Source organism: Primulina huaijiensis, chromosome 3 (assembly GCF_012295235.1).
Source record: "Primulina huaijiensis isolate GDHJ02 chromosome 3, ASM1229523v2, whole genome shotgun sequence".
Lineage (NCBI taxonomy): Eukaryota > Viridiplantae > Streptophyta > Magnoliopsida > Lamiales > Gesneriaceae > Primulina > Primulina huaijiensis.
In genome coordinates this window covers 16346354-16373152 of record NC_133308.1, presented here as the reverse complement: position 1 = coordinate 16373152, position 26799 = coordinate 16346354, and the positions used below count along the sequence as shown (strand labels likewise).

The following is a 26799-nucleotide window of genomic DNA, read 5'->3' as shown; positions in this document are numbered from 1 at the left end:
TGCACGCTGCGGATAGTCGTATTAACGGCGTACATATGCACGCCGTTGATAGTAGTATTAACAGCGTGCATGCGCACGCTGCGGATAAACTCGAACTTTCAACAGCTTGCAATTTCGCAGCGTGCAATGTGCGCCGCGGAAAGAGTATTTGCGCGCTGCGAAAAGCCATTTTTGTTGTAGTGCCAGCTAACCAGTTCAACTGAAGGAGTGAAATCAGTTCAACTGACGAGTCAACTGATTTCACTAGCCCAACTGAAGATTAGTCTAGCTGACCAGTTCAAAGCATCAGTCAGAATCTTTCAGTTGCAGATCAAGACAAGCTTACAGTAAATGGATTTCAGCTGTGCGTGAATGTACAAAGCAATTGTCCTTTGGTACAAAGCCATTGTCTAGTCAAAGGACAATAATAGACATTGCATCAGAGCATTAAAAGACAAAACGCTCCAGAAGAACAGTCGAAAAGTCGAAGCACAAATTCCAAGGAGCCAATTCAAATGCAACGGATACAATAATTGAATCTCACTGTACGATCAACTTTTCCCGCCTATATAAAGGGGAGATCACTGAAGACTCAAACAAGAGACATATACGATAGTGAAAATAGTAGAGAAGAAAAACAGAAAAGGGCACGCTCAGTTGCATATCAGCTTTCAGAAGCAATCAGCCAGAGGGACTCTTCATCATTGTATCAGCTTAGTTTAGAAGCCATTTTCCCTCAGTGTGTGAGAATATTCTTGTTCAGTTCTCACACACACACTCACTCTCAAAATCCCTCAAATACCGTCTTGCACAAAGACGTTAAACTTGTGTATGTAGTCTTTGACAGATAGACGTTAAAGAAGTGTTGGCTGGAAGGTGCTGCCTTCAGTCGTAGCTAGGAGTTCAGTTTAGGCAGTAGTGTAAGTCCTAGCTGAGTGGGTTTGTATAAAGAGTTCTATAAATCAAAGTCTTCTAGTGGATCCTACCCGTGGTGGTAGAAAGGGTGACGTAAGAGTAGTTGAAGTCTCCGAACATCCATAAACATATCTTGTGTATTTTACTGATTAACTGCTGTTTTCAAACTGTTTCGATCAGTTGGAGTATCCGTAAGTTCAGTTGTCACCATAACTGAACTGAAGAATGCAAAAATTAATCTAGTCTTTCTCAGTTATTCAGTTTACATAAGTTAAAATGTTTTCTAATAACAGTCTTCTTCACGAAGGATTACTTCGAGTTTCTTCTGCTTGGTTTTAAACCAAACTCGATTTAATTCATCGGTGTTTATATTCTAAGAACACTAGCTATTGCAGCTCATTGGAGAATGTAGTGTTCGAAATGCCTTCGAAGGCACTAGCACACTCGATCCTTCACTTATAAATACAACATCTTGAAGATCAAACAAGAGCTTTAGAAAGGGATTCAAAGCATGGATAATTAGTATGAAGAAATCAGCTAGTTGAGAGCACAAACCCTTGTGTGATGATACATTTGAGATATACACTGTAACTGATAAATTCTTCACACACAATCACTCACACATATACAAGAGAGTTGAACTTCAAAGATTAGTTGAGTGAGTCTTGCACAAAGACAATAAACTTGTGTATGTAATCTTTGCATATGAGACATTAAACTATATGCTGATTGTGAGGTGCTGCCTACAATCTTGAGTGCTAGGAGTTCAGTTAAGCAGTAGGGTAAGTCCTAAGCTGAGTGTGTTTGTACAAAGAGTTGTATAAATTAAAGTATTCTAGTGAATCCTTCCCAAGAAGAATAAGGGGTGACGTAGGAGCATTTGAAGTCTCCGAACATCCATAAACAAATTCGTGTCTATTTGTTTATTGCATTTACTTATCATTTCTATTGTTTTAAGAATGCATTGTTGAAGCATTTTATGTGTTTTTCAAATACAAAATTATTGCATACAAAATGTTTGATAAAATGTTTCAACTAAAATATGTTTTACTCATTCAACTTTCATATTTTTTAAATGCTTTACAAAATATTTAATCAATTTCTACGAAGGATTATTTCCAATCTCTTCCGCTTGGTTTGAAAACCAAACTCGATTTAATTCATCGGTGTTCAATATTTCAAGAACCGAGCTATTGTAGCTCACTGATTTTCCCCCAAATCGATCCTAACACATTAGAAAAGAATTTATTTCGCTGGTGAAAAGATAGGTTTGGTGGATGTGTGCCTATGACAAGAAAATTTGCCAAACTGGCAAACCAAAGATAACTCTGTATTACAAATTGTTCATCGGGGAACTAATCATCAATGTCATGATTTTCACGGCAATTACTAACATGTCCAAGCCAAGAAAAGTGATCTACCACCACATTTTCTATACATTTCTTATCTTTGATTTCGATGTCAAACTTTTGTAATAATAAGATCCACCTAATCAACCGTAGTTTGGCCTCTTTATTAACAAGTAAATATTTGAGTGTGGAGTAGTCGGTATAGACTATAACTTTTGATAAAACAATATATGAGTGAAACTTATCAAATACAAATAATATAGCAAGTAATTCTTTTTCAGTAGTCGCATAATTAAACCGAGTCTCATTCAAAGTCTTACTTGCATAGTATATAGTATGAAATACCTTATTTTTCCTCTGCCCCAGTACGACACCTACAATAGTGTCACTGACATTGCACATTACCTCAACAGGAAGATCCCGATTGGGCACAGCCAGCACAGGAGCAGTCACCAAACGTTCCTGAAAGGGGATCGGTTACGGTGACCGGAAACGCAACGGAAGCACAAAAATTTTGATTTTAGCATAAAATTTTCGGCCACCAACATTCTTGTGTAGCAAATACAATAAACAACAAAATGTCATACATAGTGTGTTTAGAAAAATATACCTATCAATCTCAAAGGATTGATGTATGGCTCCAACTAAGGTGTAAACACCTTAGCTCTTCAATGGTAGAAACTATCTTCAAGCTTCCTTTGAGCACTCCTTGCTCAACTATTAAGCCCACCACCAACTAGGTAGATCCCCTCATAATTTGCACTAGAAAACTATGAGGATTTTTCTTTGAGAAGTGAGTGTTTTCTCCAACCATTGAAGAACAAAAAAAATGGAGAGAATGAATAGTATTTTCGGCCACTATTCATGCTAGGAGAGAAGGAGAGACATTTTTTTGGTTGTGGGAAAAGTTAAAGTAAAAAAGTTGCATGCCAAGCCTTGGTTATACAAAAAGTTGTCTCCCAACCTTTCACCTCCCATACATGCAAATATTATATGGTTTTTAACAAATTAAAAACCCATGGACTTAATTTAATTATCTCAAACATTTTTGAGACTAATTAAACATTACTTGAATTTACTCAAGTCCACTAGTTAAATAATTTATTTAAATTGAGCTCTACAAGACTCAATATGATTTAATCAATTCAACACTTGAATTAATTTAATTATTTGGACTCTACTAGGTCCACTAGTGTTTAATTAATTCAACACTTGAATTAATTTAATTTAGTCCATAATAATGTTTATGAAAATCACAATTTTCAAATACATTATTTATTTGGCCAAATTTTAATTTAAGAACACATTCATAAATTAAAATTACATTTCTCTCATAGAAGTCATACTTCTATTTTTCCTTACGCCTATAAACTCATTTATAAGCCGTTCAACACATTGAACTGTTTTCTCCTTTATAGAAGTCATACTTCTAATTTTCCTTACGCTTATAAACTCCTTTATAAGCCGTTCAACACATTGAACTATTTTACTTCTCAACGGGATCTAGAAAGCTAGTACTTGTGTGGCCCTCAATGGTTCATTGATACAACTAGCCGTGGGTTCACATCTCCATGTGATTCGGACTAAACATGTCCTTATATGAGCATACCCCAATTGCTCCATTCTTATTTATCAACTCCTTGATAATAAGAACGTCAGAACTCAAGTCTGATAGTACCCAACCAATCATGTTAAACGCCTAGCAGCATCGCTTACATGATTCCCTAGGTATCAAATGATAGTGCCTGCAAGAACCATTCAATTATGGTTAGCGTACAGTACGGTCCCTTCAACTCATATATCCCGACCGATTCGACAACCATTGGTTTATCGAGAGTTGTCAATGAATCGATACTATGTGTCATGTCGTAGTTGCATCGATGGTGTAATCTATGAAACCCCTTTCATAATTACCACCATACTCTGATCAGAGATTTCAAACTACATATACATGAAAAACACATAGGATATCCATACCCGTAGGTAAGCGGTGAATCCCCGACTACAATGCATCGACTCCTATATGTTTCGACAGAACACCCAACCTTGCCACCTGATGACCCCATGAGAGTCGGTAAACAAGTCAAAGTGTAATTCTAGCACATAGAGTCTCAATGTTGTCCCGGGTCATAAGGACTAATGGTGTACAACCATAAACTAGGACTTTTCCACTCGATAAGTGAGAACCACTTGGAAAGTCCTTTAATGGAGGGTTGTTCAGTGCACTCTACCAGGAGCACCTATCTGCATGCTCGGACATCACAATGTCCCCTACCAATGAAACATGGTACTCACATCGCAGATACTAGTCTCAAGCTCGAGCGGCCTATATCCTTCTTAGCGGCGGCTGAATCGACTAGGAACCGTTTAGAATATACAGTATTCCAAATATGAGTTTCATGATACTCATCATATGAGCATCTCATATTCTTTCTACTATTTGTATATTCAAGGGCTTTATCTATGCAACTAGCATGGGTATATAGATAAAGATGTGCCAAAACAATAATTTCAAATATTATTAAAATAAAGATTGCTTATACATAGAGTTTCATTATGAACACTCGGCCAACACTTGGCTCGACGTGCACCTACTCTAACAGTTCCTTCAAAACATCAAAGTCCTGTACACAATTGGAGTTAAAGTCAAGTGACACATCTTTCATTAACAGAGAGGATAAATGTTTAGCAATTTTGGGAAAATCCTTAATTAATCACGGGTAAAATCCAGCATGCCCTAAGAAACTTCGAACTCCCTTTATCGACGATGGATGTGACAAGTTTCTATAACTTCCACTTTGACTTTGTTAACCTCTATCTCTTGTTCAGATATTTTATGTCCCAAGACGATCCCCTCTTGTACAATGAAGTGGCACTTTCCCAATTCAACACCAAGTTGGTCTCCTCGTATCTTATCGACACCAAGTTCAGATTCTGTAAACACTCATCAAACAAGGAACCAAAGATAAAGAAATCATCTATGAATATTTCAAGAAAATTTTCAATCATATCATAAAATGGGCTAGGCGGGCCAACCGACAAAAAATTTTAAAAAATATAGGAAAGCTACAACAATAATTGATATTTGAAACAAGAATATTAATAGTATTACACGATAACAAATAATACATATCACAATCAAACAAATCATATAAATTTTTCATAACGAGTATTCAAATAATTTTCAATTATTATTATTACCTCAATTGTTTTAACTGGGGCTGATATTAACAAGGCCTAAAGCCCAACACATACCTTCTAACTATTGTTGGCCCAATATTTTGCAATACAACGTGAAAATTAGGTGTAAGTTTTTTTTTGTTTTTTTTATTTTTTGTCTCCGAGAATTGGCGTAGAATTCAGGATTTTTTTTATTTTTATTTTTGATTAGGATATGGTGGCAATTGAGTGATTGCCAATGTAATTATCTTTTTAATATTTTCTGATTTTTGGTTTTTCGAAGGGTGACGGGGGGGAAGGATGTCGCACAGGAAGTTTGAGCACCCAAGGCATGGATCCCTTGGTTTTCTCCCGAGGAAGCGGGCTGCTCGTCACAGGGGAAAAGGTAACTATGCTGTTGGATTTATTTGTAACATAATGTTATCGTAAATGATTGCTCCGAGTCTTGAAACGAATGTAAGTCAATGGAAATGAGGTAAAAAGAAGAGATGTGATTTTGGAAGCGTCCTCTCAAATTTGTTGCCAAATGACTGCGTTTCATGTACCCTGTGAAGATGTTTGCTTGGTTATAGCTTCTATATTTCCTCCCGATGATTACTTAATTGGTTTGTCATCAACCATGCAGTGAAGGCATTTCCCAAGGATGACCCCAGCAAGCCCTGCAAACTGACAGCCTTTTTGGGTTACAAGGCTGGCATGACTCACATTGTCAGAGAAGTCGAGAAACCAGGATCAAGTAATTTTTTTGTTCCCTAATTTTTACTCTTTGTTTTTTTTTTCTTTTAATGTTAGTGAGTTCAATAAAGGTTGTGGTTTTTTGGTTACCCATGCAGTTCTTTTTGTATCAAATTCGCCTATTATCTTTTGTCTCTTGTTTTTTTTAGTCGCTATCATTCGTGGGTTTTTTTGTTTTTTTAGAATATTTCCTGATTCTAAAATTTATGACTCAACACCCTGTAAATTTAATTTCCTAGTGTTGTTTGGAATCCAAATTCTGGTTTCATAGACAGTTCAACTGAGTGATTTTCTATGTTAATATGATGTTACTTTATCAATAAAATTATAGTTTCGTTTGAACTTTTTGGCTATTTCTATTATTTTTTTTGTGACCTTACTGTATCTCTAACTAAAAACATATTGGCTTTTATTTTTTACTTCTGCTGCTTTAAATGTCTCTCAGTTGCTTATTAGTTATTACTCTATGCCTGAAATGAAATCTGATTTGAATTTGATTATTGTAGAACTTCACAAGAAGGAAACTTGTGAGGCTGTCACTGTAATTGAAACACCCCCCATGGTGGTTGTTGGGGTGGTTGGGTATGTGAAGACTCCCAGGGGACTTCGCTGCCTTAATACAGTTTGGGCACAGCATCTGAGTGAGGAAGTGAGAAGAAGGTTTTACAAGAACTGGTGCAAGTCTAAGAAGAAGGCCTTCACCAAGTATTCAAAGAAATTGGAGACTGACGAGGGTAAAAAAGATCTTCAGTCACAGCTGGAGAAATTGAAAAAGTATGCATCCGTAATTCGCGTGCTGGCTCACACCCAGGTATGGACTCTTATCATATTTTTTAAATTTGTTCTATGTATTGTGCCCTGAATTCAACCCAACAGCCAATTTATATGGTTTTTTTTTCCAACTTGAGGGTTCAGAAGCAGAAATTATTTACATTGATTTTATATATGGACGCCCAAAAAGATGGTCAACTGAGATTGCAGCTGTCCCTCTGAGCACAATATTTGTGGAAGCATGGGTTATTGAATGAGTCACAATATAAATACCATGTATTCATCATGCAGATTAGGAAGATGAAGGGATTGAAACAGAAGAAGGCACACATGATGGAGATACAGGTGAATGGTGGAACTACTGCTCAGAAGGTTGACTTTGCATATGGCTTTTTTGAGAAGCAGATCCCTGTCGATGCTGTTTTCCAGAAAGATGAGATGATAGACATTATTGGTGTTACCAAGGGGAAAGGTTATGAAGGAGTCGTCACGCGATGGGGTGTTACCCGTCTTCCTCGCAAAACTCACAGGGGTCTTCGCAAGGTTGCTTGTATTGGTGCATGGCACCCTGCCAGAGTTTCCTTCACGGTTGCCAGGGCTGGTCAGAACGGTTACCATCACCGCACTGAAATGAACAAGAAGGTTTATAAGCTTGGTAAGGCAGGGAAAGAAGAACACTCAGCCAGTACTGAGTTTGACAGGTTGAAATATCATCCCCACTGCTTTTATTATTATCGTTTGACGATATATGTTCCATTTACTTTCAATCCTTAGTTTTTTCTCCTCGTGTGTTTTTTATGGAGTTGACACATTTTCTAATAAAAGTGTACTTGGTAATGAATGTGTTTGCTGAATGTTACTTCATTTTACTGAGAGAACTACTTGAAAGATGTTACCCAAGCTAAACTGTTATAACTTATGTTTCGGAACTACAATTGTGGAGCTAGCATGCTCCTGCTCCTGCTCCTGTATGCACGTCTTGATTCCAATGATTATTTTATTAATTTTATTGAGAAATTCCTCACGTGAGCAAGTTTTTGTTTCTTTTGAGCTAAAGTTTGTCAAATGAAATTGTGACAGGACGGAGAAAGACATTACACCCATGGGTGGGTTTCCTCACTACGGTGTTGTCAAGGACGATTACCTCATGATCAAGGGTTGCTGTGTTGGTCCAAAGAAAAGGGTTGTCACTCTTCGCCAATCCCTCCTCAGCCAGACCTCTCGTGTAGCCCTCGAAGAGATTAAGCTAAAGTTCGTCGACACCTCGTCCAAGTTTGGACATGGACGTTTCCAGACAACCCAGGAGAAGCAGAAGTTCTATGGTCGAGTCAAAGCCTCCTAGTAGAAGAGATCTATTAGTATTAAGGTTTTATTTTCCTGTATTTTCGACTTATATGTTACTGGTCTTGAACTTGTGTCTTTCCCATGGTTTATAGTGCGAGCACTTGGATACTAATTTTTTTTGTAAAAGTTGTATTAGATGTTTGAAGTTTGAACATTAATTTTGCAATTTCTCTTTTTCAAAAATTTATAATCAAAAAATAAATAATTGATCAAGATTATATACCAAATCGACCCTTTATCGACTTAAACACACCATGATAACTTATTTATTGATTTCAAAAAACCTGATTGAAATGGCTATAATTTAAATACTATTTTTATATAATGAATAAAATGATACACATGTACATGTATTCAACCCCATTCAAATAATTATTTTGGTTCGTTGCACTCATTTTCTTTTAATTTATGAGCTTCTCATTTTCACAAAAAACACAAACCTAGGCATGGGACGTTGACTGAAACTGCATAAAGATGTAAAATGTTATTGGTTAATTGATGGGATTGATGGTATGTTTGGTTGTAATTTTTTCCTTGGATTATTTATCTGGTCAATCCATCATTAATATAAAATTACGATACTATCCTTAGTTTTTTTATATTTATTATTTAATTTAATAATAAAAAATGTTAAATTATAATTTCTCAACTCATCAAATTTAATTAATCAAATTAAAACATATTATTATTTATCAATTAGAATTTACGTCCAACTAAAATATTTTATAATCACAATTTTTTATCACATCCATCCTCTTTTTATCTCCGAGAATACAATAACTAGAAATCTCTGTTTTTGTGCATACTTAAACATGAGTCAAATCGATCTAAACCGGTCAAGAACCGGTTGAACCCTTGTTTAATCAAAAAACCAATTCAACCAATTTCGAATTTTTTTGAAAATTTATTATTTTTATTTTTAATCTTAAATTTAATATTTGGTTGTATATATACATAATTATTTGAAATTTAGACTTCATTAAAAAAATTGTTTTAAAAATATTAAAGTTTTGTTTAATCTACTGTTTTTTTTTAAAATAAATATAACTATAATTGATATTTTGAATAGACATATACAATTATTTAGTTTTTAAGCTTTGATAAATATATATTTTTTTTAAGTAATTTATATACATCATTTAGATTTTTAAAATTAAAATATATTTTTCATTATATTCTATTAATATTTATATAATAAGTTGGCCATTTTTATTAGATCGATCCGATTGCCGATCCGATTATAAAAACACTGTTTACAACAATTGAAAAATAAGACAACCATCTTTCAAGATTGAAATTTGCGATAGCCAAATACCAAATTCTCAGTAAAGAGGGATCTCATCCGGAAAATGACTTGGGAGGTGCACACATGGATACTTTCTTGTTCTCAACATTATACACAAGCATGCTCCACTCCGCTCCGCTCCCCTCCCCTCCACAAGCAAAAGCGCACACAACTCACACGCATTCTTTGATAAATAAGACGTCTTACATTTTTTGTTCTAATTTCAGGGTATAAATAAAGTATATAATAGATGAGGCAAGCAGTTAGCTAAATTAATTTGACATCCAAAAAAATAATGCATCTTCATGCTCGAAATTTTTTTGATTAATTGCCTGAATCTGGAACAACTCGCACCTTTGAAGGACGATATTCTTTGTATATGTCTGCCACAGCACCAGCTGTTTCAAGCAAATCATTCCTCATCCGAGAAATTTTTGATCCCATGTACTCTTTATATGCTGCAACAGAATTGATCAAGTCAAAGAGTTCTCGAGCACACATTTTTACTTCTTCCTCACTTTGCGCCATTGTTTCCTGCAACTTTATCTTGTATGTCTACACCAAAAGTTGAGCATATAAAAGATCAAACTCCTGTAATACTCGACCATGTGGAAACAAGAAATAAATTTCTTTCCAGAGATATTGCAAAGGTCAATTGGTTAGTGATTGGTGTTGCCGTGTTGGATTGCAGATAAATGAAAATTGGCATACCTGCAAATATTCAGCTGCTTCTTTTTCTACCATAGACATTTTCTGAGCCTCTATCTCAACTTCCTCTGCCATTTTTCTAGCTTCCGTTGCACTTCTGGATACATATTCGTGTGTTTCTTTCCGCATTAAATTCATCTGGGCTTCAACCTACATTAGTCAAAGCATTCAAAGGAATTTCACGTATCATTTAAACTAAAGTCAGTTTTACACAAATGCAAGTAAAAAAAGCCTCATAAAGCAAGAAAAGGAAAATGACATCAATCACTTTGAATGTCCGCTCCTTCCAAAATTTTGGGAAAAAAGAAGACCGAGCTTGGCTCTATCATGTTATAAAATTTAATGTACGATTCTGAAATCTTATTTTTGTTTATCACACTATGCTAAATATAAAAGGACTTCATAATCCAATTCTGTATTCATTCCAATTTCTAACTGTCAATTCACAGAGAAAAATATATATTTTCCCTTATTAGATCAATGAACATACATCAGTTTGTATACAAGTATATCACCTTTAAAATAAAGAAACTCTCCTAATCAAGAATAAATTACAGCTAAAATAAAATCCCTACAAGTTAGAGATTACAATCAATCTAACCCCATAAAATCTGTATCGATACTTTTCCAACAAATTCATATCATGACACTCCCCCTCAAGCTGGTGAATGGATGTCGTCCATTCCAAGCTTGCTAACCATTTGTTGGAATGTGTTACTCGATTGCATTTTTGTAAGTACATCTGCCAAATGATCTTTATATGGGATGAACAATGTGCAAATCAGTCCTTTATCCAACTTCTCCTTTATAAAGTGTATGTCCACTTCAATGTGTTTGGTTCGATCATGTTGAACAAGATTATGTGTAATGTTAATCGCTGACTTGTTATCACAATATAACATAGGACCTACCCACTTGATTCGTAAATCATCCAATATTATTTTTAACCATAACAGCTTACATATCCCAAGCACCATTTAAACTCAGACTCCGCACTTGACCTTATGACTACATCCTATTTTTTACTCCCCCATGTTAAAAGATGCCACCCAGGAATGTGCAGTAGCCCAAGGTTGATTTTCGATCAACCAGAGAACCCGCAGAGTCTGCATCTGTGTAGGCTTCCACTGTCATGTTTTCCCCTTTCTTGAACAAAAGTCCTTTCCCAACTGTTTCCTTTAAATATCTTAAAATTATGTTAACAGCTTTGAGATGCATTTCCTTTGAATTATGCATGAACTGGCTGGATATATTTACAACATAAGCAATGTCGGGTTTTACCTTCCTATAAGTCTCTGGAAGGAATTCTTATCCATTGTTGTTTCTTCTCGTGCATCACATAACCTGTGGTTAGCCTTGATTGACGTCTCAGCTGGCTTACATCCCAACATCCATGTTTCTGTCAATAAATCCACAACACAATTCTATTGTGATATAAAGATTCCCTGATTCAAATTAGCCACCTCAATTCCTAGAAAATACTTTAGTCTGCCAAGATCCTTGATGTTGAATTCCTTTTCTAAGCATTATCTCAATCTTCGCATTTCTCCAGCATCATTCCAGTTACTGTGATATCATCCATGTATACAAGTAATGCAGTCACTCCCCCTATCTTTGAATCACGCACAATGTATGATCCCCTTGACCTTGCTCATAACCTGATGCAATCATCACGTTTGTAAACCTTCCAAACCAGGCCCTTGGAGAATGTTTAAGTCCATATAGGATCTCGTTTAAGCTGCAAGCCATCCCATATTTAGATTTAAAACCTGGGAAAACCTTCATATAAATTTCCTCTTTAAGATCACCATGTAAAAAAGCATTTTTTACGTCATACTGCTGCAAGTTCCATCCAAAGTTGGCTGCCAATGATAATAAACCCGAATTGTATTCATTTTCGCCTCCGAAGCAAAAGTTTCCACGTAGTCAATGCCATTGGTCTGAGTATATCTTTCGCAACCAATCATGCCTTGTATCTTTCCACTGAACCATCTAGCTTGTATTTAACAGTGAACACCCGTTTACATCCAACCATTTTCTTCCCTTTAGGCATCTCAACAAAATCCCACGTTTTAGTTTGTTCTGACGCTTCCATTTCCACTTTCACAGCATTCTCCCACTCCCCGTTTCCTAATGCTTCAGTTAAATTTCTCGGAATGAGAATGGAGTGAATTGGTAAGAAAGTATGCAATGAATGTTTGGTACAAGATCTAACTTTCTTCCCAAGTGCTATTGGTAAATCAGAATCATTTGGCACTGATGAGGTATGGGTTGGTTCCTCGGGAATTGGTGATGTTACGGTTTCTTCCTCCATTGGATTAATGGTTGGTTGAGGTTGACTGTCTTGTGGTGCATTTCAGGTGATTGAACCGTAGCTCAAATAGCAGAAGATCAAACATTCTTGGCCAAAGTGAAAAGTCTTGGCCATCTAGAATAAACTTGTAGTGGCTGCGTAATGTCTTGAGTTCCTCGTTCTTTTATCGTTTCGTTAGGGTTTGGATAATCAATGGATGTTCATGGCATAGTGATGGGATTAGATAGGCTAGGAAATTCAAAGGAAAACTTTTCATGTTCTCTGTCTTCACCCAAAATTCTCTTCCTGAAGATAGGTACTTGGAAAATAGGATGTTGATTCATCAAATGTGACATCTGCTGAGACAAAGTATCTTTTTGTGGGAGGATGGAAACATTTGTACCCTTTTTAAGCGGAGGAATAGCCAATGAAGACACACCTGAGAGCTCTGGGATCGAGTTTGCCCCTGTTGTGTGGATGAATGTGAACAAACACAACACTGCCGAAGATTCTTGGAATCAAATTGTTTGAGGCAGTAAAGTTGGGAAATAATTTAGTGAGAGTTTCTAAAGGGCTTTTAAAGTCAAGGACTTTTGTTGGAAGTCGGTTTATAAGATAAGCTGATGTAAAGACAACTTTGACGCTCTCATGAAATCAAGAAGGTGGCCGTTTTTCCATTTAGCCATCCCATTTTGTTGGGAGGTATGAACACAAGAAGATTCATAAATAATCCCTTGCTTTTGGAAGAAAGGACAAAAGGTTTGATTAAAGTAGTCCCTAGCATTATCAGATCGAAATTTTTGTATTCCAACTACAAATTGAGTTTTGACCACGTGATAGAAATTTTGAAAACTAGTTCTTACATTAGACTTATATTTCATGAGATATATCCAAGTCACTCGGGTAGAGTCATCAATAAAAAGCAAAGACCATCTTGCCCCAGAAACAATAGGTACCTTTGAGGGTCCCCGAATGTTGCTATGAAAATGAGAAAATGGGACAAAAGTCTTCGTATTACTGATTGGAAAAGAGGAACTCTTGTATTTAGCAATCTCATATTCAGTACAATGAAAATTCTTAACAAAAGACTCATTAACCAAAGATAGAAATATAAATTTCAGAACATGAATTGACAGATGACCCAAGCGACGATGATAAACCCAAACTTTATCTTTATTTGAAATGGCAGAAAAAAATGATTAAGGAGAGGAACTCGCAACTCTGGCAGTATCCACACAACTTTCTTTCAGATGGTAAAAACCTTCTCTTTCACTAGCATGTCCAATCTTCCTCTCCGTGCCTAGTTCCTAAAATATACAATGAGATGGGAAGAAAATCACATTACAATTAGAATCTTTGGTTAGTCTTTTAATGGAGACTAAGTTGGTGAGGAGGCTTGGAACATGAAGAACATTTCTAAGGGTAAGATTATCATTTATGTAAATATCCCCTTGGCCAGCAACTGTAATGGTGGATCCATTTGCTACTGTAATTTTTTTTGGGCTAGGGCAAGGTTTATAAGTGATGAATTTTTTGGAGCAAAATCATATGGTAGATGCCCCTGAATCCATTACCCATGTGTTGAGATTTTAAGCATTAAGATGACAAGAGGTAGAGGATATACCTAAAAATGCTAGTGAACATGTACCTAGCTCCGGAGTCCGGAAGGTTCTTTAAGAGTTCCCAAAAAAATTTAAACTTCTCAATGTCTTCCTAGCTGCATGTGGGATATGGTGTATGTTCTTCACTGCCTGAATGACCATTAGCCATATGGGCTTGCCCTTTGTCTTTCTCATCCTTGCTGAAAAAACTCTGGTGCAGATTTGCAGGTCACCTGTTCAATTTCCAGCAATTCTTTTTGGTATGGCACGACCGCCTGCAGTAAGTGCACCAAAAAGAATCCTTTGACTGCTTGAATGGAGAATTCTTTCATTATGTTGGTATTGTCTAGGTTCAGACGAGTAAGCTTTCTGTCAGATTGTTTTAGTGAGGTACGTAATGTACTGACTGAGATATCCAAGAGTAGTATACACACTTATATGTTGCATATTTATCTGTTGCATGATACATGTTCTACTGCTTTGGCATATTATGTATGACATATCATGTTGAGCCTGATATCTTTTGAGATACACATCATTTGTTGGGGCTGCTCAGCCCTATTATGTATTGTGGACGATGGGGCATCGAGAGCTATAGTGTCTGACGGGACCCGTGGGCTCTGATTACCTGGACATTGTAGGTCCACGTCTTGATGATGAGTGTGGGAGCCAAAACATGCCTAGGGCGGATCAGAGACTACACACTCAGGCGCCTCTGGACTGAGCATGAGATTTTTGACTTGATCCTTGATATCCGAGTATATTGCATTTCGCATGCATCACAACAGTTTGTATACTCGTACATTCTCGTATTGGGCGATTGTCGCTCACGTTCTTGTTTTCATCTTGGGCACCCCATTCCACGGACATGTCTTAGGTTGGATGGTTCGGACGACCAGAGCAGTTGGGTTTTCGATGGCGATCCAGTGGAGGTTTTATTTGGTTTATTGTATTCTCGTTCAAAATTATGTTTTCGATATGATTGTATTAATGTTTAAGACTGCTTTTATTGTTCTGTTTTCGTTTGGGTTGTAAGATGATTAAGTTATTTGGTTTCTGCTGTTTAATTGTTGTTATTAAGTTTTAATTTTGCATGCTAATTTATTAGTATGTTTAGTTGTGGCTCGGGTAAGGGCACTACAACTCTGATACCATGTGAATTAACCGAGAAAAATATCTATTTTCCTTTATTAGATCAGTGAACATACATCAGTTTATATACAAGTATATCACTCTTAAAATAAGAAAATCAAGAAAAAATTATGGCTACAATAAAATCCCAGCAAGTTAGGGATTAAAATCAATCTAATCCCATAAAATCTGCTTCGATATTCTTTTCAACAAATCCATATCTTGACACACAATCCATAAACCGTGTACAGACACATAAATGTAGTGAAACTATCCACGAGATAAGTAGCAGCAGCTACGTTTCAATGTGATTTGCGAGCTTCAGGAAGATGCAAAATAAAGCAAGGAAAATCAAAGCAAAACTACTTTCTACATTCCAAAAACAAAGCAAAGCTGCATTAAATTATTTACCCATGATAACAAATTCGCAAAAATATGTAACCTTGTAACTTCCAACTTATGAGTTTTACTTTGATCATCGACATGGTGAAAATTTGAAGAAAACCTGATGAGGAAATTCAGATTGAACAGTAGAATGGGACATATCATGGCACATCTAGTCTAGAGGCAGGATAAAATAGGTATTTCCAAATACCAAGAGCTAAACATCAGCTGCCAATACTTACTTCATTAATTTGTAATTCAAGGGCAATGATCTGCTTACGCATCTCCTCAATCTTAGCAACATTGTCACGTGATAGTTGCTGAAGAGAAATCAATTCCTCCCATTTCTCCATTGAGCCACTTTTTATGTCCTCGGAAAAGGAGGTAAGTGCAGGTTTCAGTGTCACTTTGTAATCTAATCCCAAGACCTCAGATGGAGTGGACCCCTTGGCATTCAACTGATATTGAAATCCATTTCCTAGCTTTAACCTAGAAATAATATCACGTAAATAGTGCAGGCACTCTTTAAAAATAAAGTAGCTAAACACCAGAGAGTAAAGTATTTGTGGTTTACCTTATGCAAAAGCCACATCATTCTATGTTGTTGTCATCTAGAACAATACTTTTGCAGTTATTTGATATAACAAAGTAAGGCATTTTGAATTTCTAGGATCACATAAATAAATTCCCTGGATTTATTAAATCTCGTGAAAAGACTCAATATGTTTACAAAAAGTTATAATAATAAGTTTATCTTTGGAAGCTTGTAATTGATAAATCTTCCGAGTTTCATATCTATATTATTTTACACAAATAAATATAATTGAAAATAAATTAAAAAAAATAAGAAAAGTTCTTATTTTTTCCATGACATAATTCATTATACAAATACAAATTTTATTAAAAGATGGTAGATTTTTTGGATACATTAGTACATTCCAATTTTATTGATATAGAGTCAAAACTAATTCCTGTATATTCTCAAATTTAGTGCAAACTTTTACAGCAATCATTCTTATAACAACAATATTTTGTAAAAAAATTCAAGGCCCAAGCATCCTTGAGAAACACCCTACTGCAAATTTTAGTCTGACTACTCACACCTACCATGTGTTGGATCCATTCACAACTAAACCAAAAAATGTACTACATGAAACAGATTCACACCCATATCAATAGAAATATCAGAAAATGGCGACAAACACCATAAAAGCTTTGTGTAGGAAGGGACATCTTTATCAAGCATTATCAAGACGCCTAAAACAGGATTTTATGGAGGAAAACAAAGGCCCTCTTCGATTTTGGTGGGAGGGACAGGGTTACCAATTTACATGCACTTTTATATATTGTATGCTATATAAATATCCTTAGGAAGAAACAAGGACAACATACACACACTGACACAAAATTTCTTGAAACTGGAACGATTTAAAATTACAAGGATCAGAAATTTACTCTTTTTGAACAAAACTAGGGAAAGAAAAAATAATATTTGCAGTTCTGGAATAAATCCTACAACACCAACTTGCTTGGGCAGATAATCCCCAGCCAAAGCTATATTACATGGACATGGGAACTACTAATGGGTGTAACTGATTTAGGTAAGAAATACATTAACGCCTCACGAATGCGCTCATAAGGCCATAAGATCCAGGATTATGCGTCATACCGTTTCCTTACAATGCGGAGTTGATTTAATTTGATTTATAACAGAGAGCAGAACATCCTGGATGACAGTGTGATCAGCGAATGAAACTCTAAGTTATGCCAAAAACATTAAAACACATCAATACAGCATGCAATAGACAAATTATTTCCTCGTCTAACAAGGATATATGATTGAACATTAAAATTTTAACAACAAAGAGCGAAAAGCTGCAATTGAAGAATATTTAAAATTATATTTGAAGAAAGTGTAAATGAGGAGCAGAGAAGAAAAACCTCCGGATAGCTTGATTGCACTCCAAGGCCAACCCCTCAAGCTCCTCAAACTTGCGTCCAATCTCAGAATCAAGCTCCCAAATCTTCTCCTCCCAGCCATTCCTAGCAGCCTCTGTCTCCTCAATATCCCTATCCAGGGCTTGCAACTCCCGCTTCATCCTCTCAGCATCTCTAAAATTAATGCCCTGTTCCTCGATCTTTCTCTTCAACTCCTCATTTTCCTCAGAAATCCTCTTCCTCTCCTCCACCTTCACTTCCAACTCCTGATCCTTCTCCTCCAATTTCTTCTGCACCTCCACCAAATGCCCATCCAGCTGCTCAATAATCATATGGAACTTCATCACATCCTTCTCCAGTGCAGCCTTCTCCTGCTCCAAGACCTCCTTTTGACTAGGCCCTGCTTTCAAGCTCTCCAATTTTTCCTCCAATTCCTTCACATTTTCCTCTAGAACTTTCACATTCTCCTCCATTTTATCCCTCCCTTCTTTCAACTCTGCCATAAACTCTTCATCCAAAGCATCTACAGCCTCATCATCCCCTCTAATGTAACTTACATAACTATTTGCAGTGTACTTAAACATCCTGTTCTCCTCCAAACTCGTCGGAGAACTTTCCACATAACCGTTGTACTTGATTATCTGCACAAGCCAGTGAATTACTGCCAGCAAATTCGGCCACGAATGGGGAGTGCCGGGGGCACGTAGAGCCGACTTGTTTAGCTTCAAAGGGCATTTCAAGAATTTCAAGACTTGGTTGAGTTCCTCATCAAGCTTCTGCGCTCTAAAACCAAGACGATGGAGGAGGTACTTCAATGTTTCAGTGATGTCTTTAGCGGATGGTAGAGGGGGTTTTAGAGAGAAAGGAAGAGATTGAGAAGAGAGGTAGGCGTTAATAGTGCGGAGCGCGGATGCTTGGTAGGATCGATCAGAAATATTGGGAACGGCGTTGGAGGAGCGGGCAATTGAGGCTGTGGAGGGGCGACTGCTGGTGAAGCTGGCGTCGGAGTCGCGACCAGGGACAGGTGTGGAGAGGAATTGCCATGGGTCGGCAGAGTTGACGGGCGTTGGTGGTGGGTGTTCGGCTGGGCGGCGGCGACCGGCGGGCCTCATCGTCGGGTATTGGTCGGTTTAGGGTTCAATTTGGGAAATTTTGAAAAATAGACCTCACGATCCTATTTAAGAAAATAGCCTATCTTTGTCAAATTCCCAATTTAGTCCTTTCTTAACTAATTTAAAACCATTCTTTAAATAATAAAAAAAATACTTAAACGCTTAAATTAAAGATTTCTCAATCTTTCTTCCCCTTCCTCCAACATCTCACGTTACCTCAGTTTTCTTAGACTCTCACCTTCCTTCTCAAACGCGCAGAGAAGCCAATGGATTGGGCAAATTCAGGTGTTGGTAGAAGAAAGAATATCAGAGATGGATGCAAGTCACTTGGAAAAAGAATGTGATTACAGGTTTATTAAGATGGTTGCAAGTCACATTCTTCTCAAACCCTTTCAAGATGTGTTCGATTGTTTGATTCTACATTTATTATAGTTGCAATGAATGTCGTTTTTGCAAAGATGTTTGTAATGATTACAGGTTTATTAAGATGGTTGCAACTCACATTTGTTGCAACGAAAAGCTTGATAGATGTTCGATTGTAGGTTTATTAAGATGGTTGCAAGTAACATTCTTCTCATTTATCCTAAAAAATTATCATCACTTGGAAAAAAAGAAAAATAGTTGAGCTACTGCTTGTCGTTTTTGCAATAAATGTTTGCGTAAAATAATTTTAAAACATCTATCGAGATAGTGAGTTAAAGTTGGAATTGTTTGAAAATTGAAAATTCTAGGTTTATGGATTTGTTTTCCTACTTCTTTAGATAGTTGAGAATTTAAAATGCTAAATTTATGGATTTGTTTTCCTACCTCACCATCATAATGCTTCGTAAAATGTTTGGAGTTAAATGCATCCATTAGTGATGGTTGATAGAAGCTTGAACTTCGAAACACTTGATAGGTAATAGATGATTATTCGGTTTTTCATTTTATTTGTTTATTGATGAATTGGAATCTCGCAGTCGATGAATGTCCTAATCCTTCAACTTGATCTTTTATGTCAAATATTTCATTTCCTCCACCAACTTTGAAGTTGATGTTTTTTTTGGGATCAAGATCTCTTCTCTTTGAAACTCGTTGTTGATAGAAGAAAGAATATCAGAGATGGTTGCACAAAAGATTTGGGTATGTTCATTTATTTTATAAAAAATATTTATTTTTCATATTGCTCTATAAATTTCAAGAATTTCAACATAGTTGAGTATTTAATTAATTGATATTACTAGTTGACTTGATTTTTTTTTTTCAGGTTAATCTTCAATCTCAACTATCTGAGGAGAAGTATTTTAGTTGCAAGTTAAGTGTACATTCGAAATATAAAAATGTCAGTGAAATTATATTAGATTGCTTGAATGAGCAGGACATGGACTTCATGGTTGAAAAAACACAATTTGGCAAACTGATTAAGTATGCTGCGGATTATAATTTATCTAGTCAGATTTTATGGTTTATGGCGTTGAGACAAGTGTATGCAACAGACGATGATGAAATGTGGTTTGTTGTAAATGATAGACCAGTCAGGATTTCTAGAATGGAGTATGCATTGATAACAAGGTTGGATTGTTCTGATAATTTTGCTGATGAAGTAGTAGAAGTTTCAGACTTTTGTGATAGATATTTTCAAGGTAGTGATAAAGTATCTGTGAAGGAAGTCGAAATGAAGTTGAAGAATTTGAAAAGTGTTGATGAGTTGTTGAGTATAGAGAGAGTGAAGATGGCTTGTTTGTACTTCGTCTGTGGTGTACTATGGCCTATAGCTCCAGTTAAGAATCCTCAAGTTGATAAAGAGATTTTTAGCCTGATTGATGATTTTGATGTTTTTAATAAGCACCCTTGGGGTACAATAGCTTTCAAAGGAGCTGTTTGTGATTTGAAGCTTGATTTGAAGAAAAAAGAAGTTGTGTTGAGCAAAAAAGTAGAAAACGGTAAGTCTTCGAACAGTGGAACCCATGATATGGTTGGATTCATCAATCCGCTACAGGTAATTAATTTTTTTTTTGCATTTTTCCATATGATTTGAATATGGTTGATTATATGTGTTTTTATAATTTTTGAATTTAGATTCTTGCATACGAATGCGTTCGTGGTATTGGGGAGCGTTTTGCGAAACAAAGAGAAGGAGACAATACATCTCTTCCACGCATGTGCCAATGGATTTCCAACAACTGGTCAAAAAAAGGATCTCCTAGATATATTGACATTTTAGATGCATCAAAGAGTGGTAAAAAGGTTAGTGTATTTAGCATATAATTTAGTTTTATTAATATATTTTCTATCTGTGTATTACTAATTTAAAATATGTTAAATTTACAGATTGTTAGGAGTATTTTGTCACCTACAGATCAAGAATCTATTGCTCCTTATATTAGAAATATTTTCATTGAAGATTCTTGTACAGATTCCCATTTGTCCTATATTAATTCATTGTTGTTGGAGGGAAAATCTGTGTACTGCACTAAGAATCCCACTCTTTGTGAATCTAAAGAGACCATTCAATCCAAAGAAGAAGTCCATGAAAGGAAACTTTGTCCCAAAAATAAGTCAAAGAGGTCTTCTAAACTTTGTCCAGCCAAGAAAGCACTTGAAAAACAATCCCATCAAGTCGAACGAGATGATGTCCTCGGCAAATCATATACTAGTGGACAAGTTAAACCTTTACAAGAGCACGTGGACAGAAACTTTGTGGAGTTGAAAGATATGATTTCAAATTTGGACAGCAAACTTGAACGTATAATGGAAGTTTTGAACATTTCAAATTCATCCAAAAGACGTTTGGATGAACCAACCACTGTCTTTGCACAATCTAAGAAAAAGAAGACCCATGAAAAATGTAAGCTATGTAAGTTTTAAAATGTTAGAGATAATTATTTATCTGATTATAATAATATGTTTTTTTTTTAATTGTAGGTGAGCCAGGGACAGCTATTTCCAATCAAGGAGTGACTCTTGGGCAAGAGGCGATTGTTGAACCATTCATATCTCCTCTTACACATCTTGGTATATTTTCTTTTAAATCCAAATTGTAGTATGCTTTTTTATTTCACTAATGATATTTAATTTGTTAAATCATAGATAACCCGGTCAAAGAGGTAACTTCTGTCAATCGAGACTTGAATGAAGGAATGAGCCGAGAGGAAGAAGTGTTTGATCCACTTAACAACGCCACCCATCATCGTACGCTTGATTTTCAAATTTTAATTTAAACGTTTACATATTTTTATTTAACTTGATTTATGTGTTGAATCGTAGATGAGCCACCTTCCACCAAACGACAACGATTTGGAGAACGGATTATTTTCTACGCACGGTCCAAGAAAAAGAATAGTAATATGTGTTAAGTGTTTGTACTATATATATTTGAAATAATCATTTAATTTATTATGATACAATACTTTATTTTAATTGTAGGTGAGCCACAAAAGACCTCTATCGTTGAATGTGGTGATAAAGAAGCTGCACATGCTAGCCTAGTTGGTGCTGGTGATGTAGCAACTATGTTTGTTAACGATAAGCCATTACCACAAGAAATCACACCATCTCTTGTAGTTCACAAGGGTATGTGTTGTACTTTATTCTTATTTTTTTGGAATTATGATTTGACGATATGTACTAGTATCTAAAACACATGCATTACATATGTAGATGCTCGGAAGAGTACGAAGTCTCAATTTTGTCGCTCTCCATATGTACAGCTACCCGAGACACCTGCTTTGGCAGCACTTGGTTATACCGGTCCTTACAATGGTTCATTTGAACCAGTGCAATGTGTTTCCAGTAAGAAAGTATTGCCAACTGTTACTAAAGAAATAAGTAGATTGAATGATCTATTTAAAGCAAGTGTGTTTGGATCATATTACAAGTCGTGGTTTACGGACCTTCTCAATCCGAGGCACTGGCTCGATCAAAGCGTGAGTAAGATTTTGTGTTCTATTTATGTTCTAATCATAATATTATATATATAACATGCTTCTAACATGTGCAGCACATACAAGAGAGCATGTACGGTCTATCTGTGTTGTAGAAGACATACCCACATTTGGTAAAACAGGATGTTGCCATAATGGATCCATATTTTTCTTAAGATATAGTCTTCGCATATCGTAATGCTCCTGATGATTTTGAAAATAGCAAGTGGAAGAATTTATTTCGCTATGTTGATGGATATTGTCGTCGTTGGAGTTCAGTACCATGGGCACATGCATCTTTCATATTGATTCCATTAAATTTGCCTATACATTGGGTAGCAGTTGTAGTGAACGTGAAAGATAGAATCATTACTATGTATGATTGCAATCATAGTTGCTACACAGATGCAGAAATGAATGTTTATATTGAGCCAGTAGAAGATGTAGTTCAACATCTTCTACATTATTGCAAGGTCAAGATTCCAGACATTTGGACAGTAGAACGGCCCAAAGATTTTCCGCAAAATGCCAACAGATATGTTTATGAATTTTTGGATTTTTTTAAAAAAAGAATACACGATCTACTATATAATTTGATCTCGATATATTTTTATGAGTTTAAAATAATTTATTTTACAGTTCTGATTGCGGTGCATGGATGATCAAGACATTTGAGGTGGAGTTGTCTCAGCAGTCTCCATATTCATTGAATGATCAGATTGTGAATTCATATAGAAAATATTTAGCAACATCTGTATGGTATGGTGAATGGATTTTATAAAGTTGCAATGATTTTGTATGATGTGAGTCTCTCGGATTTATGTTGATGTGATGGTCTCTCAAATGTAATAGATTTGAAATGGGTTTGTCGAAGTGATGTATGGTTGAATGATGTTTTTTATGAATGATTTTGTGGGTGTGTTGGACTAACTGAAATTCATGTTGCACCAACTGAAATAATTTATTAACCGACGAAACATATTCATTAACCGACTGATAAAATCCATTGAACCAACTGAAATATTTTATTAATCGACTGAAACATATGAATTAACAGACGGATAAAACCCACAGTGTGAGAACCCGAATGAAAATTTGAGAGCAACGCCGATGTCGACCAACCCATCCGTGGGGCGTGACACACAGATTAAAGACGGAGTATAGTAACTATACTCGATCGTACAACTTTGATGGTGATTGAAGACGGAGTATTAAGTATGTTCAAGAGATTAGATGAGTTCAAGAATCCAAATGTCCAAATATATTTTTTAACCGACTAAAATATATTCATTAACTGACTGATTAAACACATTGAACCAATTGAAATATTTTAATAACCGACTGAAACCTATGCTTTGACCGACTGATTAAACAAACTAAACCAACTAAAGTTTCATTAACCCACTAAAATATGACATTTATTAACTATACTCTCTATATGATTGATTTGTAATGATCAATCGATGAGAATGTCATTTCAACTTTATAAATCATCCGACTCTCTGATAGACCATTAGAGTTATCTGATATTTAATAACTATACTCTGTAAGTGATTGATTTAGTAGCTATACTCGATCGTACAGCTTTGATGGTGATTGAAGACGGAGTATTAAGTATTTTCAAGCGATTAGATGTGTTCAAGAATCCAAATGTCCAAATATATTTTTTAACCGACTAAAATATATTCATTAACTCATTGATTAAACACATTGAACCAACTGAAATATTTTAATAACCGACTAAAACATATGCTTTGACCGACTGATTAAACAAACTAAACCAACTAAAGTTTCATTAACCGACTAAAATATGACATTTAGTAACTATACTCTCTATATGATTGATTTGTAATGATCAATCGATGAGAATGTCATTTCAACTTTATAAATCATCCGACTCTCTGATAGACCATTAGAGTTACCTGATATTTAATAACTATACTCTATATGTGATTAATTTAGTAGCTATACTCGATCGTACAGCTTTGATGGTGATTGAAGACGGAGTATTAAGTATGTTCAAGCGATTAGATGTGTTCAAGAATCCAAATGTCCAAATATATTTTTTAACCGACTAAAACATATTCTGTAACGCCACGAAAATTTTAAGGTCCACACGAACCACATGCATTTGAGTTATTAAATTCTTTTGTATTTTAATTAAATGTTTTAATTTCATTAATTAATTATGTTGTGCATAATTGCATGTTTAAAATTATATTTTCTACATGGTTGCATTAAAATATATTTTTAAGGAATATTCAAGTTGCGATCGAGGAACGGAGACCGAGGGATGAAAAATAGAAAAAATTTTTTTATTAAATAATTGTTTTTAATTATTTTAATTATGGGTGATGTTTTTTTTTCTTATTTTTGAAAATATGGGGTTTTAGGTGATTTTATACGCCGGGACGTAAATTTTATCGGTATTGGTTTTTCAACAAAAATGCGAGTTTTTTAGCAATCCGGCTAATAAATTCACAAATTTATTTTTACCAAAACCTTGTTGATATTTTATTTAAAACCTAATTAGACTAATGTGCTTAATTTAATTGGCTTATTAGGCCTAAAGCCTAGTTAGTAAACTAATTAGGATATAATATGTTGATTAACCTACCCTAGCATGAAAACAATCGGCCACCCACCTCTTTTAAAAATCTGAAACTCTCCCCACCCCTCTCTTAAAACTCATGGCACACACACTAGCAAGATAGGAAGAGAATTTCGAAGGTGCTTGCTAGAGCAAGCCGAAGTGTTCCTCCGTTCTTCGTCGTCAACGGATTTTCGTGCGTAAATTACGCAAAGGCACGCCATATTCTTTCTTTCAAACATCTATCACACCATAGTATTTTATTTAATTGAATTTGCATGAAAAACAAGTGCATCATGAAACAATTTTCGTTTTTGTGGCATATGTCAATTTTAAAGCTTGTATTTTCATCCAAAATCATGTTTAATATGATATAAAGGGGCTGCCATGATTAGGATAGGGTTGAGGGTTGATTTTACATGTTTTAGAGAGCCCCAATTTACCCCAATATGCTGCAAACGTGAATAAGAACAAGCTGGATGCCATCGGGTAACATGGGGTTTGAGGGGCACGGGTTATGGACTTGGATGCTTGGCTTGGCTTTGGTTGGGACCAGGGCTGGGCTAGGGACGTGCTTGGGTCAGGGGAGGAGTCCTAGCCATGCTAGTACTCGAAAGTCAGGGGCTGGGAGGAGTCCTTGTCAACAAGGACTCCGATCCACCCGAGAGCTTCAAAGGGGGCAGCGCAGGTGTGCTGTTGTGCAGGGAAGAAGGGCCTTGGCCTGGGGGTTCTAGGCTGGGCTAGGTAGACTCTTTAGGGTCCTAGGAGGGTGCTTAAGGGCCTGGGAAGGGGCTGTGGCGGCTTGGCTAGCTGCTGGTTTAAGAAGACGTGAGGGATGCATGGCAGCAAGTGCTGCGCGTGAAGTTGCTGCTACTGGTTCAGTGGTTTGCTGCTCACGTCCAGGGGCTTGGGTTGGTCTGGGTATGGTCTGGGCATGGTCCAGGGAAGGTTAGGTTCATGAGGGGTCAAGTGGTTAGGGGCTGGAAGTGTCCTAGTTCAATTAGGAGTCCTAAATATCCTAGGAGACACACACACAAAAACATGCAGAATTTGGGTCAAGTTCCAGGGAGCTTTTGAGCGGGCTAGGGCTTGTTTTACGGGCTGGGTTTGCACAGTAGGGTCCCTAGATGAGTTGGCTAGGTTTTGGGTCAATGTGGCTCGGGCGTGGCTCGAGTAAATTGGGAGATGGCTCGGTGGGTTCGTTAGGGTGTCAATTTCGAAAATTATAAGGCAAAAATTGATTCCATGGGTCCACGGGGGTGGCTCATGACTTGGAAGGGTAGAATAAATCTTAAAAATGTTATGTTAAAAATTTGGGATCAAAATAACGAGTTTTGGATTTATTCGGGATTTAATCGCCGCACGAAACGTTAATTAACGAGTTAATTAAAACACCTATTTTTAAGCTTTATAAAATTATGAAAAATTATATTTAAGCTTAAATAATTATTATAAGTCTAAGTTTTTAATTTGGGAATTTTAAATTAAGGTTTGGTTTAATTCGGGATTAAAACGCATTAATACGTCACATTTAAAGATTAATTTAAAAGTCCTTGTTTTAGGCTAAATAAAAATATGGGAA

The 26799-nt window shown here is 36.0% G+C and overlaps 3 protein-coding genes across 3 annotated transcripts; 2 read left to right on the top strand and 1 right to left on the bottom strand.

Moving 5' to 3' along the window:
- The first annotated feature begins 5648 nt into the window (after positions 1-5648).
- Positions 5649-8439, top strand: LOC140973543 (large ribosomal subunit protein uL3-like). Its single transcript, XM_073436430.1, has 5 exons — positions 5649-5808; positions 6049-6159; positions 6665-6969; positions 7221-7630; positions 8010-8439. Exons 1-5 carry the CDS (start codon positions 5724-5726, stop codon positions 8269-8271), a joined length of 1173 nt encoding a protein of 390 aa, XP_073292531.1. The 5' UTR covers positions 5649-5723; the 3' UTR covers positions 8272-8439.
- Positions 8440-9535: 1096 nt separating this feature from the next.
- Positions 9536-18776, bottom strand: LOC140973542 (kinetochore protein NDC80 homolog). Its single transcript, XM_073436429.1, has 4 exons — positions 17617-18776; positions 15918-16164; positions 10270-10416; positions 9536-10113 (listed from the first exon to the last, which is right to left on the bottom strand). The coding sequence occupies exons 1-4, from the start codon at positions 18723-18725 to the stop codon at positions 9883-9885; spliced, it is 1734 nt and encodes a 577-aa protein (XP_073292530.1). The 5' UTR covers positions 18726-18776; the 3' UTR covers positions 9536-9882.
- Positions 18777-19399: 623 nt separating this feature from the next.
- Positions 19400-23563, top strand: LOC140973541 (uncharacterized). The gene is made up of 10 exons (XM_073436427.1): positions 19400-19847; positions 19972-20703; positions 20784-20951; positions 21036-21552; positions 21630-21719; positions 21795-21896; positions 21972-22046; positions 22131-22277; positions 22365-22630; positions 22705-23563. Exons 1-10 carry the CDS (start codon positions 19827-19829, stop codon positions 22741-22743), a joined length of 2157 nt encoding a protein of 718 aa, XP_073292528.1. The 5' UTR covers positions 19400-19826; the 3' UTR covers positions 22744-23563.
- The last annotated feature ends 3236 nt before the right edge of the window (positions 23564-26799 follow it).